The sequence below is a fragment of the Pseudophryne corroboree genome, chromosome 9 (genome assembly GCF_028390025.1).
Source record: "Pseudophryne corroboree isolate aPseCor3 chromosome 9, aPseCor3.hap2, whole genome shotgun sequence".
Lineage (NCBI taxonomy): Eukaryota > Metazoa > Chordata > Amphibia > Anura > Myobatrachidae > Pseudophryne > Pseudophryne corroboree.
Genome location: NC_086452.1, coordinates 400,370,337 through 400,386,865, shown reverse-complemented (window position 1 = coordinate 400,386,865; position 16,529 = coordinate 400,370,337). Strand labels below are relative to the sequence as shown.

General features: G+C 45.6%; 1 protein-coding gene across 3 annotated transcripts in view; it reads left to right on the top strand.

Annotated features, from left to right (window-relative positions):
• The window catches only part of FAM3D (FAM3 metabolism regulating signaling molecule D), a 279,642-nt gene extending 263,326 nt beyond the window's left edge, over positions 1-16,316 (top strand). For all 3 annotated transcript variants that reach the window (XM_063940890.1, XM_063940891.1, XM_063940892.1), the window contains 2 exons: positions 11,428-11,554; positions 15,176-16,316. In XM_063940890.1, the coding sequence (XP_063796960.1) occupies positions 11,428-11,554; positions 15,176-15,268 (220 nt within the window). In that variant the 3' untranslated portion in view covers positions 15,269-16,316. The remainder of the gene's footprint in view (positions 1-11,427; positions 11,555-15,175) is intronic.
• Positions 16,317-16,529: the final 213 nt, after the last annotated feature.

Below are 16,529 nucleotides of genomic sequence, written 5' to 3'. Positions count from 1 at the left end.
CGCAGCACGCAGCGGCATTTAATGAGTCAGTTTGACTCATTACATGCTTTGGGCCCCTGGACAGAGGCTTGCCCCAGTGCAACGCACTGGTTGCACTGGCGGTAGTTCCGCCTCTGCTGCGAATGCTGGTAGAACTTGTGTTACCTCTTCTGTATTCCATTGTGCACTGCTGGGGTTTCATCACAAGGGCATCTTATTTTCCATCCTAACACTGAGGGACATTTACAAAAACTGCACCATAGGTCACTATGGGGGTCATTCCGAGTTTATAGCTCGCTAGCTAGTTTTAGCAGCCGTGCAAACGCTATGCCGCCGCCCACTAGGGAGTGTATTTTAGCTTAGCAGAAGTACGAACGCTTGTGCAGCCGAGCTCTTGAAAAACAGTTTGTGCAGTTTCAGAGTAGCTCTGAACCTACTCAGCGCTTGCGATCACTTCAGCCTATTCGTGTCTGGATTTGACGTCATACACCCGCCCAGCGAACACCCAGCCACGCCTGCGTTTTTTCAGACATGCCTGCGTTTTTTCAGACACTCCCTGAAAACGGTCAGTTGACACCCAGTAACGCCCCCTTTCTGTTAATTTTCTTGCAGCCGCCAGTGCGAAAAAAACTGTGCACGGTCTTTGTACCCGTACGTCGCGCGTGCGCATTGCGGCCCATACGCATACGCATGAATGCCGTTTTTTCACCTGATCGCTGCGCTGCGAAATCGTCAGCAAGCGATCAACTCGGAATGACCCCCTTTGTGTAGTCGGCACTTTGGACAGGGAGAGAAAAGAGACTGCTGCAGTAATGCTGGGCTGGGGTGACAGTCTGCTACTGCAGCAGCAGCAACCAGTTCTCCCTTTTTCTGTGTCCTCAGTCCTCCCCATGACATGCGAGGCGGGATAGCCCTGTGCTGGGAGCCCCCCCCCCCCCCCCGCATGTCAGTGTGAATAATCGTAGCTGTGCTAAATTTAGCACAGCTACGATCATCTCGGAATGACCCCATAGTTACACCTTTTCTTAGTACAGTTTTCTCACATTTGTTTTACAGTGTTGTTATATTTTTGCAAATTGTTCAGCTAGATTGCAAAGGTTCTTGGAGGACTGTAAGATCTAGTTACAGAGCAATGCTGTCACGGGGTCAGTTTGTTATATGAGTGTAGAAGGAGAACATGCAGATGTAGCCATGCTCATTATTGCTGCTGCACCATACAGGCATCCTAGTCGCGCCATACAAATAGTGCAGGTAAGGCGTGATAAGGCGCAAGAGGATCAACAGCATTCAATACACAGCCTCACCACTGGGTGGCAATTGCTCATCTAATGAAAACTACAGTACAGTGCTGAATAGCTGCGGATGGCTATGGCACAACAGCATACTGAACAAAATAGCAAGCCCTGACAAGCAGGCCAGTGCACATTAAATACAGTTCAGTAGTTCTTATTTTTATTTTTTTAAATGGTTTATTTATGAACTAAAATATAAAAGATTACAAAATCACAATCATCCAGATAACAATGGGGACACGATGCGAGATCAGATGTACAACTGGACTATACAGTATTGATAGTGTCAAAGATATCATCGCTAGTACAGGTTGAGTATCCCATATCCATATATTCCGAAATACGGAATATTCCGAAATACGGACTTTTTTGAGTGAGAGTGAGATAGTGAAACCTTTGTTTTTTGATGGCTCAATGTACACAAACTTTGTTTAATACACAAAGTTATTAAAAATATTGTATTAAATGACCTTTAGGCTTTGTGTATAAGGTGTATATGAAACATAAATGAATTGTGTGAATGTAGACACACTTTGTTTAATGCACAAAGTTATAAAAAATATTGTCTAAAATGACCTTCAGGCTGTGTGTATAAGGTGTATATGTAACATAAATGCATTCTGTGCTTAGATTTAGGTCCCATCTCCTTGATATCTCTTTATGGTATGCAATTATTCCAAAATACGGAAAAATCCGATATCCAAAATACCTCTTGTCCCAAGCATTTTGGATAAGGGAGACTCAACCTGTAATAGTAGATATATTGTGATAACATAATATGCTCAACAAGCTAGAAACAGATGCTCAAAATTGGAGGTCAGAGTAGGCACCCAGTGACACCATGCCTTACAACTGAACGCTCCCCTGGTGTGCTGTATAAAATGATCTCTACAGTATGTAGAAATGTGAACACAGAATAAGATTTGCGCAGCGTTTCCAACGCAGAAAAAAAAAAAAAAAAAAAATTCAGAGGTCTATGCAGCTCTCTAAAAGAAAAATAAACATTAATTTTTCCATAGTCTATGGACAGTATTATGGACAGTTCAAGGGTTTGATCAGTTTGCCTTGAGGAGTTGAGTTTTCAGGGGGAAACGTACAGGTTTAGAGGGTAAAAGAAAGTCTTGGCGGTTTGTTAGTGCAACCATCAGGGGTGTAGTGAGAGTGGCTCCGGTGGAGCTCGAGCTCCGGGTGCCATAAAACTTAGAGGGCACCCCCTCCCTGTACATGTAGCCACAGAGCAGGAGGAGGAGAAGCAGGGGAGCGCACACTGACTTGGACTCGGAGAGTAGGTAGGGAACAGGGCAGGCAAGAGGTAACGGCCGGAGACACTGACAGCCAGCACATGCCGGAGCTCTGCCTGCCCTTTTTATATGTCGCACTGTCTGCTTGTAGCTAAGCACAGGGCCGGCCCTATAATTACGCACGTTACGCAGACGAGTAAGGTGCCGCACATAGAGGGCGCTCACTCAGTCTGCTGTCATCAATCAACAAAGCAGCGCTCAGCACAGCACAGCCCAGTATTACTCACTGTGTGCTGCTGCGGCTCCCTGCTCGGCGAAAGCGTCTCCTCCTCCCCGAGTCCCTCCTGTGTGCATATCTGTAATGAGCGGTGGGACGTCATGACATCACGCCGCACATTACAACATGCGCAACCTCTGCTTGGGCAGGACGCCCGCCGCCGCGCCATTGCCGCCACTGTCAATGTCATAGTGGTGGTGGTGCGTACAGCGTGCTGCTTGCCTGACCGCATCCGCCGCCGGAGTCTGGAGACATCTTTGAGCGGGTCCCTCCAGCGTACAGGCCGCCCGCACTGCTCTCGCTTCCCTGCTGGCTGCCGGAGAGAGGAGGTAGAGACTGGAGTCAGTCTCACGCGTAGTGCAGAGTCAGTGTTATTATAGAGATCCTGATTCCTGGGCTGGCAGGCTCAGCGCAAGGCCGACCCTATATAAATATTAAGATGTAAATAAATATATTCACTTGCATATTATATATATATACTGTATATATATATATACTGTATATATATATATATATATATATAGACTAGTCTATAATTATTACAAAGGGAGCAGTCTTCTGCAGATGTCTGCTGTTGCAATTTTTTCAGTGGGCAGGGGGCTCAAAACTTGCAGATGGCATGGTGGCCCCATCATTAATCATAATGCCACAGTGGAATTATAATTAATGAGGGGGCCATCTACAAGTTTTGAGCCCCCTGCCCACTGAAAAAATTGCAACAGCAAACATCTGCAGAAGACTGCTCCCTCTGTAATAATTATAGACTAGTCTATATATATATATATATATATATATATAATATGCAAGTGAATATAATTTTTATATATATGAAAAAATAATTTTCATGATGCTGTAGCCTGTACATGATGCTGTAGCCTGCCCTGTCCTCCACTCCCGTACTTCTCCCGATCCACGGTGCTCTTGCGAAGCACACGGGGGCCCTTTCAGAATTTTTTACCTATGGGGCCCATAAAGGTCTAGTTACGCCCCTGGCCGCCAGCCAAGAGCCCCTCACCGCCACCAGCCGCTCACCGCTGCCAGTTGCTAACCCGCAACAAATGGCGGTCAGAGGGACCTCACCGCACAAAGGCCCTCATTCCGAGTTGTTCGCTCGCTAGCCGCTTTTCGCAGCAGTGCACACGCTAAGCCGCCGCCCTCTGGGAGTGAATCTTAGCTTAGCTGAATTGCGAATGAAGTATTCGCAATATTGCGAAAAGATTTTTCTTTGCAGTTTCTGAGTTGCTCGAGACTTACTCTTCTAGTGCGATCAGTTCAGTGCTTGTCGTTCCTGGTTTGACGTCACAAACACACCCAGCGTTCGCCCAGACACCCCCCCGTTTCTCCAGCCACTCCCGCGTTTTTCCCAGAAACGGCAGCGTTTTTTCACACACACCCATAAAACGTCCAGTTTCCGCCCAGAAACACCCACTTCCTGTCAATCACACTACGATCACCAGAACGATGAAAAAACCTCGTAATACCGTGAGTAAAATACCTAACTCCTTAGCAAATTTACTTGGCGCAGCCGCAGTGCGAACATTGCGCATGCGCAGTTAGCGGAAAATCGCACCGATGCGAAGGAAAATAACGAGCAAACAACTCGGAATGAGGGCCCAAGTCAGGTAATGTTCCCCTGCTGTCACCCTCTCTCTCTGTCGTTACTGTCCCTACTGTCACTCTCGTCTCTCTCTCTCCCTGCTGTCACTCTCGTCACTCTCTCCCTGCTGTCACTCTCGTCACTCTCTCTCTCCCTGCTGTCACTCTCGTCACTCTCTCTCCCTGTCATCTCTCCCTGTCGTCTCTCTCTCTCCCTGTCGCCTCTCTCTCTCCCTGTCGTCTCTCTCTCCCTGTCCCTGCTGTCACAATTTCAGCTCATTCAGTGTGCTAGTCTCATTCAGTGTGCTATAATGTGAATTTCAGCTCATTCAGTGTGCTACAATGTGAATTTTGGCTCATTCAGTGTACTATAATGTGCATTTTGGCTCATTCAGTGTGCTATAATGTGAATTTTGGCTCATTCAGTGTGCTACAATGTGAATTTCGGCTCATTCAGTGTGCTACAATGTGAATTTCGGCTCATTCAGTGTACTATAATGTGAATTTTGGGTCATTCAGTGTGCTATAATGTGAATTTTGGCTCATTCAGTGTGCCACAATGTGAATTTCGGCTCATTCAGTGTGCTACAATGTGAATTTCGGCTCATTCAGTGTTCTACAATGTGAATTTCAGCTCATACAGTGTGCTATAATGTGAATTTCAGCTCATTCAGTGTGCTACAATGTGAATTTCGGCTCATTCAGTGTACTATAATGTGAATTTTGGCTCATTCAGTGTGCTATAATGTGAATTTTGGCTCATTCAGTGTGCTACAATGTGAATTTCGGCTCATTCAGTGTGCTACAATGTGAATTTCGGCTCATTCAGTGTGCTACAATGTAAATTTCGGCTCATTCAGTGTGCTATAATGTGAATTTCGGCTCGTACAGTGTGCTATAATGTGAATTTCGGCTCGTACCGTGTGCTATAATGTGAATTTCGGCTCGTACCGTGTGCTATAATGTGAATTTTGGCTCGTACCGTGTGCTATAAGGTGAATTTTGGCTCGTACCGTGTGCTATAATGTGAATTTTGGCTCGTACCGTGTGCTATAATGTGAATTTCGGCTCGTACCGTGTGCTATAATGTGAATTTCGGCTCGTACCGTGTGCTATAATGTGAATTTTGGCTCGTACCGTGTGCTATAATGTGAATTTCGGCTCGTACCGTGTGCTATATTGTGAATTTCGACTTGCACCATGTGCTATAAGGTGAAAGGGGCACCAGTACTAGATAGTATAAGGGGTTCTAATACACTGTACACGCCCCCTTTTGAGTGGCCATGCCCCCTTTTCTGGAGCACGCGCCTTCGGCGCGCACATAACTGCATCCTTAACTATTCCATACTCCCACTTCAAAATTTCCACTTCAACCACTGTGTGTATGTATGTATGTATGTATGTATGTATGTATGTATGTATGTGTGTGTGTGTGTGTGTGTGTGTGTATATATATATATATATATATATATATATATATAATATTCACTTGCAAATACTTCATAACAGTCCCCCATGTTGGTGGGGTTGTTCCATCATCCCCTTGCTGGTTGGTCAGCATGTTCATCCAAATTGCAGCTGTTTTTATGCAAAGTCCCCTACGTTCATTTGTAATACTTTGCTGAGAATCACCAAATGCTGTGTTTTCTCCTTTGTTATGCTTTGCAGCTGTTTTCAGTTGTTGTTTTTTGTGTCTTGCATTTATCTTTGATTTCAGCGACTGAAATGCATGCCTGAGTTGGTTGAGATCAGATTATTGAATATCTTGCAAAGTTTTAACTTTATGGTAGACAGTTGATTACACCCATATTTTGCTTAATGCAGTTTAAGCTTTTGTGTGTATAATATCTTCCATCATCCATGGGGGGGCACTATCTATATTCGCTTACCAAAAAATTTAGGCTTGGGCCGGCCCTGGCTAAGCAGCAGGGTTACTTCTGTCCTGCTACACCACCCTCTGCCCCTGCTGCTGCAGCACCTCTTTCTGCCCTGGCTGCTGCAGCACCTCTCTCTGTCAACGCTGCTGCAGCACCTCTCTGTCACAGCTGCTGCTGCAGCACCTCTCTGTCCCAGCTGCAGCACCTCTCTCTTTATTGATGCTGTAGCACCTCTCTCTACCCTGGCTGCTGCAGCACCTTTCTCTGCCCTCTACCTTGGCATAACATGTATAAATGGCTCTACTGTGGTGTAACGTGTATAAGAGGCTCTGCTGTGGTGTAATGTGTATAAGCAGCTCTACTATGGTGTAACGTATATAACCTGCTCTACTGTGGTGTAATGTGTATAAGCGGCTTTACTGTGGCATAACATGTATAAGCAGCGCTTCTGTGTTGTGTAATGTGTATAAGGGGCTTTACTGTTTGGCGTAACATGTATAAGGGGCTCTACTATGTGGCATAATGTGTATAACGATTACTACCGTGTGGTGTAATATGAATAACGGACACTACTGTGTGGTGTAATGTGACTAACGGACACTACTGTGCTGTGAAATGGTAGTATTCTGTGGCCATGCCCCTTCACCATAAAGCCACACCCCTATATTTTTGTTGTGCCCCTTTGGCGCACGCTCTCCCTATTTTATACATGGAGGGTGTCGGGCTCCGGAGCCTTTCCTCCAGCGGGTGCTCCCGCGGGTTACCGCCCACACTGGTTGGCGCGGCTACGGCGGCAGGGAGCTGCTGGTGGCGGGTCCTCCTGGATGGATGTACGGCTGCCAGGGGCTGAGGGTCTGGAGAGCCGAGCGCTGCGGTAAGGTCCTCTAGTGGTGACACAGTATAGTGTGTCAGATACAAAAACTGGCTAAAGCTGTGTGCTAACAGCTAAGTATGTCTCCTGTGCTGGGGGCAGCCATGTTGGAGACCAGAGTATTACCAATGAAGTTCCCAATCTGTGTCCAGCCAATCCTGCATGTTATCCCCTTACAAAAGGGGGCTGGCTCAGAGGGAGAGTGCCTGTGCTTCAAGTTACCTCCTTGTGAAAGGTTCTCCAGCTCTGTGCTCCCAGATTACTTCTAGTTCCCTGGTCCTGGTTGCTCTCATCTATCGGTTACCTAAACGCTGCTGCAGTCCTGCTGTCTAAGTCCGTTGCCACTCGTGGAAGCACTCACGGGGTCGTAGAGGAGCTCCAGGTGCTAACGGCGGTTCTCGCAGACGTCTTCATTTCTTCAAAGTCCAAGTTCTTCAGCCTTGTCTTTAAATCACAAATCAGTCTTCATTTCTTCAAAGTCCAAGTTCTTCAGCCTCGTCTTTCAATCATAAACCACAGTCTTCATTTCTTCAAAGTCCAAGTTCTTCAGCCTCGTCTTTTAATAAAAAACCACAGTCTTCAGTTCTTCTTTACCGGAGTTCTTCAGCTTAACTCTTCAAGTCATTTAACCATAGACTCTAATCCTTCCAGTTTCTTCTATTTCTCCAATATTCGCGTAGAGCCTGATTATTCATTAAAATTACATCTTCCTACGAAGTCCTCCTTTTCTTTACACCCTCCGGCCAACGTTAACACTTAGTTTGGCTTCCACCCCATGAGGAGGAATTACATTCAGCCACCTCGTTTACTCTCCTCACAGGTAGATGTCCCTTCAGCCAAACTCGGTTGTCGGAACCCCAACTTACGCCGAGCAGGACAGAGGGGTGTCCAAAGGAAACTTTTGCCCTGAGATCCACAATGTCTAAAACAAGCCCTGTCACCAATTTAGGACTTTTAACAATTTTTCTCTTTTCAAATGTAACATGCACCCAATTTAGTAGAGGGGAGGGGCGCCAAAACATACCCTTTTTCCAGGCATCATGACACGTAGCTACACCTCTGGCAACCATGGGGGAAATTCCGAGATGATCGTAGCTGTGCTAAACTTAGCACAGCTGCGATCAGGCACACTGACATGCGGGGGTACGCCCAGCACAGGGCTAGTCTGCCCCGCATGTCAGTACCGCCCCCCCCCATCCCCCCCCGCAAAAGTGCAAAGGCATCGCACAGCAGCGATACCTTTGCACTTCAAGAGTAGCTCCCAGCCAGCGCAGCTTTAGCGTGCTGGCCGGGAGCTACTCGTCGCTCCCCGTCCCGCAGCGCCAGCGTATGACATCACGCAGCTGCTGCGGGCTGCTCCCCGCATGGTCCAGCCACGCCTGCATTGGATGGACCGTGCCCACGTTCGGCCGCCGTTCCACCCCCTCCCACCCAGCGACCGCCTCTGTCTGTCAATCAGACAGAGGCGATCGCAGCCCAGCTACAGCCTTCGGCCATCTGGCATGCGCTGGCGCACTATGGCACCGGCGCACGCGCAGTGGGTACAATAAGAAGCAGCGAGCGAACGGGTCAGATTGACCCCCCATGTTCTGTCAGCACTAACAGGCTGCAATCCAGCCAGAGGTGATCTAGAAGATTGGTTTGAATGTGATTGGCCAAACTGAACAATAATCCTTAAATTCCATTTTTGTATTCCTATTGTGTAGACAAAATAAAAACCTATGTATTAATCCCAATGTGTTTACATTTCACGATTTATTTTTTGAAAAGCAAATTGCATAATGTGTTGGATGTACGAAGTGGAATTGTTCAAAATCTTTTTCTGCAAGATACATTTTATTGCAGATATATAATAGCAATTAGGTATAGATATACTGTAGCAAATAATAATATCGTTATCCGTCCTCACCACAACACTGAAACTACCATCATGAAAGTCTGCAATTACCTCCTTGCTGCCAAATCCAAGGGCCATCCTCTCCTCCTGCAAATCCTTTACTCCCTTGGTCTGCATGATACTGCCCTCTTCTAGCTTTCCTCATACAGTATATCCGTAACAGTTTCTTCTCTGACTCCACTCATACTGTAACTCCACTTTTCCCCATTTCCACTAACAGTAGGTGCCCGCCAGGTTCTGTTCTTGGACCTCGCCTATTCTCTTTCTATACATCCTCTTTAGGTGAGATAATCAGATCTTTTGGATCCATTATCATATCTATGCTGATGACATTCAGTCAGATCTACCTTTCCTCTCCTGACCCCTCTCCCTCTCTCCTCACTCATATCACCAGATGTCTCTCTACTATCTCTTCCTGGATCTCCCAGTGCTTTCTTAAACTAAACATGTCTGAGCTGATTGTCTTCCTTCCCTCCCGAATAACCTCACATCCCACAATTTCATTATTCACGGCACACCCATCACCTCTAGCCCTAAGTGTGCTGTCTTAAAGTTATCCTTGACTACTCCCTCTCCTTCAAACCACACATTCAGTACCTTTCACAGTCCTGCTGTTTCCATCTCAAAAATATTTCCAGGATCATACCCTTTCTCACCCTGAATGCTACTACTAAGACCCTCATCCACTCACTGGTCATCACCAGATTGGACTACTGTAACTTCCTCCTATCTAGCCTACTTGACGTCCGCCTTTATCCACTCCAATCTGTCCTCAATGCTGATGCCCATTTAATCTTCCTCTCCAAACATAGAATGTCTGCCTCCCCTCTCTTACAAGCTCTACACTGGTTCCCCTTCCCTTTCAGAATCCAAATCAAACTTCTCACACTCACTTACAAAGCCCTGACCCACTCCTCTCCCACTTACATCTCTGACCTTATCTCCCTTCACACTCCGAACTAGGGAGGCCATTCCCGGGCCATTTTTTCAATCCCAGGATTTGGGATTGAAAAACACTCAAACCTGGGATTCACGGGATACCAGGGTTGCAGTAGGGATCAGTGTAGGGAGCAGGGAGAGTGGAAGTGGAGGGCAGTAAAGAAGGGTGTAGGGAGCAGGGAGGCTGTAGGGAGCAGCTCTGGAGGGTGGGTGTAGGGAGCAGTGCTGGAGGGTGGTTGTAGGGAGCAGCGCTGGAGGGTAAGTGTAGGAAGCGGCGCCGGAGGGAGGCTGGAAGGTGGGTGTAGGAAACACCGTGGGAGGGTGGGTGTTGGAAGCGGTGCGGGAGGGCGGGTGTAGGGATCAGTGAGGGAGGGTGGGTGTAAGTAATACTATTAGGCGGGCGGCAGCCATGGACACACTCTGAACGCGCCGGTGGTCTTTCAAATTGTAGCGCTGGTCACCAGCCACTCAGAACGGGCAGTCCGGCAGCCAATCAGGAGCCGCTGCTATGGCCGCTTCCCTGATTGGCTGCCGGTCCACCATCTCTGATTGGCTGGCAGGTGGTGCTACATTTGAAATGCCGCCGGCGCGGTCTGTGTGGTCATGGCTGCCGCCCACCTAATGTTAATAGAGAGTATTACTTACACCCACCCTCCCTCACTGCACATGCGCAATCTAATACCGTGAATGCTGGGATTGGAGGCTCCAATCCCGGGATTCAAATCCCAGCATTTTTGGTCCGGAATTCCGGGATCCCGCTGATCCCGATCCCGGGATTGGCCTCCCTACTCCCAACCATCCTCTTCGCTCTGCTAATGCAAGCCGCCTCTACTGCGTACTGATTTCCTCCTCCTACTTCTACCTCCAGAATTTTTTATGTGCTGCTCCCTATCTCTAGAATTCTCTACTTCTTCCTATCAGACTCTCCACCTCTCTACAAAACTGCCAATGGGCTCTTACCCACTTCTTCATCAAACCCAGCCATCTCTCATCCTAACCATCTCTTCCATGCTCACAGTCAACCCCATCTCTGTCACCCCTGTTTGTCTTCTCCTTCCCTTCAGAATGTAAGCTCTCACGAACAGGGCCCTCTTCTCTTGTGTGCTATTCCTTCTCTTAATTAGACTATGGTCTACTCCATGATTCCTATAGCGGCACCTAACCCTCGGATTCTGCCACCCTGATGCTGTTTTCAGTGTTATGATCGCTGATGCAGAAATGCTTATATACCATGTACTTGTCCTGCATTGTCTTGTACTGTAAGTCACTGTCTTCTTCTTTTGCCCATTTGTTTTTGTACTTTGTAAGGTGCTGCGGAAACTTTTTGGCACTATATAAATATATAAATAAATTAATTAAAAATAATAATAATAATAATAATAATAATAATAATAATAATAATGTAATAGATGTTTATAAACAGTGTTATAACTGAATGTTTTCACTTTTTCACTGTAGGCTGGACACCCAAACCAGAGAGTTACTTACCAGCTATGGAAGTAGTTATGCAAAGAAACTGGGTTTCCGCGATGGCTGGCTCTTTGTTGGTGGTAAAGGATTAAAGAACAAAAGTCCCTTTGAACAGGTACTGTAAATATGTTCTTGGGTGGAGATATGGGAGAGGTCAGTAGATGAGTTACTGTACCACTAAATTCTATTCACACATATAAATTATATTGAATACATAAAGATCCTGACCCGGGTGCAAAAAAATTAATTTTACCTTTACAAGTTCAGCAGCTGCATTATCAATAGTTTCAAATAAGTTTGAGGTCTATTTATCACCATCTGCATCTGATGAAGCAGATGAAAGGTGATAAACTCGACCAAACTCGCAATGCGATAATTGAGTACATCTCATAGATGAATCAATTATCGCATGCAGGGACAGAGCTTGCGGTCAACATATACTGTATTTTACTTTTAATATTTGGGGGAGGGTGGTGGTAGGAGGAGGTCCTGCCTATTTTGTCAGTCCCGGGTCCCACAATTTTTGATGGCAGCCCTGCCGGCATTTATCGCGGATTATTCTTCGCTAAGAATAATCCGTGATAAGTGTCCCTTAGACCCGCAATAAGTGGCGTGAAAATACATAAGTCTGCGGGTTTTTGCAGGATCTATGTATTTTTGCACAAAAAAACGGGTGTTTTTCACACAACCTATTTGGATAGCGGCACTATCGCGGGTAATTGTATGCCCCCCCTAAAGTATAAACTATGGGCAACTTGGTAGAATTTGGACATGCTAATACAGGGCCTGCTTCATGAGCATCTCCGATGTTTTTTGATTTGTGCATGAGCAGGTTCCGCACAGTGCATATGCAGATCGGTTGATGTGACAACAGTTGCAGTACCCAGTAAGCCTTTGCTGGATCGGTTGATGAGACAACAGTTGCAGTACCCAGTAAGCCTTTGCTGGAAAAGGCGGTGGGGACTGAGCGGCAATGGGCTGCGATCTCAGAAAACGGGGGGGATGGACGCCATCCTCATTTTCAATGTATGCTGAGGCCTCTACAGCATAGATGATGTGGCCATTCTGAGTTGCCTTAGGCCTACTCAGATGGCCGATGCTGTGACCGATGGTCGCAATGGTGATCCGATGTGCATCAGTGGGCGTGTTTAATTTCAGACACCTCCTGTGGCATTACCATAGTTTTGCTTGGCGGCTGCGTACAAAGATGCAGAGGAGATGAAATTACCGCCCATCTCTGAATCAGGCCCACTGTTGTCATTAGCCAAGCCCACACTACCAGGAGTTATACCAAATGCTAAATGGTGCTATCCTTATCTGCCCTAGAGCCTGTGGGTTGGGCCTGATTAGTGGTAGAAAATAAAAAAAGAGCAAGTAAAGCTAGGTACACACTATACAATTATTGGGACAATTTGCCAGTAATCAGGTGATCGGCCTGTTTTATAGTGTTGTGTGTAGGCATGACCATTTTGGCCAAACACCAATAAAACGGGTCAAAAATTATTTATTATTTACTGTTTATTAACAGTTTCTTATATAGCGCAGCAAATTCCGTTGCGCTTTACAATTTGAAATAACAATAACAAACTGGGTGATAACAAACAGTCATAGAGGTAGGAAGGCCCTGCTCGCAAGCTTACAATCTATAGGGAAATAGGCATGTGTACACAAGGAAAGGTGCTATCTATTGCATAGAATAAGAAGACATGTGAGGATATGTGTGGACTGTACAGAGTGGATACAATATGATAGGACGGTTTATGAAAGTTATGTGGGCGGTTCTGGAATTTGATATGCTTGCCTAAAGAGGAGAGTTTTCAGGGAACGCTTGAAGGTTTGGAGACTAGAGGAGAGTCTTATTGTGCATGGTAGGGCATTCCACAGACTGGGTGCAGCCCAATGAAGTCCTGCAATCGTGAGTGGGAGCGAGTAATGAGTGTGGATGAGAGATGCAGGTCTTGTGAAGAGTGAAGAGGTCAGGTTGGGAGATATTTTGAGATAAGCGAAGTGATGTACGATGGTGTAGTTTGGTTAATGGCCTTGTGTGTGAGTAAAAGTATTTTATATTGAATGCGGTAGAGTACAGGTAACCAATGGAGGGACTGACAGAGTGGATCTGAAGATGATGAATGTCTAGCGAGGAAGATAAGCCTCGCCGCTGCATTCAGAATGGATTGTAGTGGTGAGAGTCTCGTTTTGGGAAAACCAGTTAGGAGACTATTGCAATAATCATTGCGGGAGATAATGAGAGCGTGGATTAGAGTTTTAGCAATGTCTTGTGTAAGGTATGGTCGTATTTTGGATATGTTTTTTAGATGCATGTAACATGATCTTGAGACAGATTGAATGTGGGGAAAAAAGGACTGATCAGAGTCAAGGATGACACCTAGGCAGCAAGCTTGTGGGGTGGGGTGGGGTAGATAGTCGAGTTTTCAACAGTGATAGAGATATCAGGTTGGTACCTATTATTGGCCGGTGGAAATATAATTAACTCTGTCTTTTAAATATTCAGTTTGAGGTGGCGAGATGTCATCCAGGATGAAATGGCAGAAAGGCATTCAGTGACACGGTCCAGTACAGATAGGGACAAGTCAGGTGAGGATAGGTAGATTTGAGTATCATCTACGTACAGATGATACTGAAAACCAAAAGAGCTGATTCGTTTACCAAGAGATGAGGTATAGAAAGAGAAAAGCAGAGGACCCAAGACTGAGCCTTGCGGTACTCCAACTGAAAGAGGTAGCGAAGAGGAGGTAGATTCAGAGAAGCGAACACTGAAGGAGCGATTAGATAGGTAGGATAGGAACCAAGAAAGGGCTGTGTCTTTAAGACCAAGGAATTGTAGTATCTGTATGAGAAGAGAGTGGTCTACAGTGTCAAATGCAGCAGATAGATCTAGAAGAATAAGTAGTGAGTAGTGGCCTTTAGACTTCGTAGTGACCAAATCATTAACCACTTTAGTCAGTGCTGTCTCTGTGGAATGTTGGGAACGGAAGCCTGACTGAAGTGGGTCCAACAAAGTGTATGAGTTAAGAAAGTGTGTGAGTCGAGTGTAGGCAAGTCTCTCAAGTAGCTTAGAGAGACAAGGGAGCTGAGAGATAGGGCGGTAGTTTGAGAGAGCATTAGGGTCAGTAACGCTCGGTTTCGATTATGTGACCAGTTGGCCTTGACAGAAAAAATTTGGCAAAATAATCCGTTTGCCCGTTTGACAAAAAAATAGCATAGTGTGTACCTAGCTTAACTGTGCACCTTGGAAAAACCATACTCCACTGCAGGTGGGGCAGATATAAAATGTGCAGAGAGATATAGAATAGAGAAAGTTGTGTCCAAACTCATATCTAATTTGCAGTGCATAAATAAAGCTGTCCAACGCTTGTAGGCTACATTAAAAGATAAAAAAATAAATATATTGCTACACGGTTTCTTCAGGTGCACAGTTACTGGCTCTTTTTTGTTTTACTCCCAGCACAGAATCAGACCCACTGTGTTTGGCCAATTGGTTCAATTTGATTTTCTACCCAGATACTGTACAATGTAACACATCAGGGGCAAACTCATTTATTTTTTTCTACGTGAACCTAGCTCAAATTGTTTTGTCTACATAAAATTGTGGTACAGTATCTTAGGCGCCTATATATGAAATTAAGTTTATATTGCATATATACTTTATGTTGTGAACTTACAATACAGAATATCTAAGTAAGATATAAAATATCTAATTTTGCCTCCTATATAGCACATAAAGAATAACAAGGAAACAAACAAGTACGACGGCTGGCCGGAGGTGCTAGAAATGGACGGCTGCATTCCTAAAAAAATGAACCAATGACTTCAAAATATCCCTGACTGCAATCAGGAGCCATTTTGTATGGGTGATTTGCTAGGCCCTGGAACTGTTCAGACTTCATCAGGATGTTTTCTCGAGCTGTTTACATATTATTTTATTTAATAAAGAAGAGAGATATGGAGGGGTGGAGGGGGAAGGGGGGTTGCGGAGTATTTACTTCTACCGGTAATATTTTCTTAAAAATGAGTCTCAAATACAAAACACCTTAGGATTCCCAAACTGTGACCTTTTATAATGTAACCAAATATGTTCTCACAGCCATAATTGAATGTTTTCTAAACGAAAAAATGAAAAAGACAGCCTGTGACGATCCTCTGCATAATTGACCCAGTTCTTCAAGATTTCTGCCAACTGTCGCACTCTGAGAAACGTGTACAAACCTCATCAGTTACTGCACTATTACTGTGACACTGGGCCTGATTCTGAGGAACACATAGTGCCGATGTTCGCATAGTTGAGAGATTATTTGCAGTTGCGCATGAGTGAAAAATCCTGAAAACCCTTACGGCGCAACCACAGTACAGCGGCTGTTACAGTCGGGCTAGACAGTATTAGAAGTATGGCAAAAAAGCAATGGGCGTTCCTGGCCGGTGATGGAGAACGCTACTAGTGCGCACAAAAATGGTCTTTTCAGTGGGTGTATTATGGGAGTGTTCCGGGCGCATTAATGCGTTGATAGATGCGCACCGACAAGCAGAGGAGGCCGCGGTTGTATGAAGACACTGCACCTGTCATAGAGTTGGTGTAATATTCAATGATGCAATCAAAGGTAGGTGCACCAACCAGCATGCATGGCCACTGAAAGTGGGCATCTCCATCCTTGCACATGTGAAAGCATGGATGCACACAAGGAAAGGAGTTTGCAGTGGCATTTGCACAAACTGCAGAAGGGCAGCCGCCAATAGACGCTGCTGCTGTGCACGGTTTTGCGTGGTACTCAGAATCAGGCTCTTTGCCTGCAGCCTCCGAGACTCTGAGGATGAAATTACAACAAAAAAATCTGTAATAAACTGCCAATCTGAATCCTTAACCTTGTGTCCACTAGTAGACTTTATTCAAATCAGAAGCGGTCAACTCTATTAGAATCAATGCATGATCCCAAGAGTGACCATAAGTAACATAGTAGCCAGCAATGGTGCCTGCAGGTAAGGAGTAAGGTCTGTAAAAAGGATTTAGCTGATCTTTCAAGGTGGTCATGAGGGAAGCACTTTGGAGCATTTTGTGGACAGATCTTGAGGTGTAT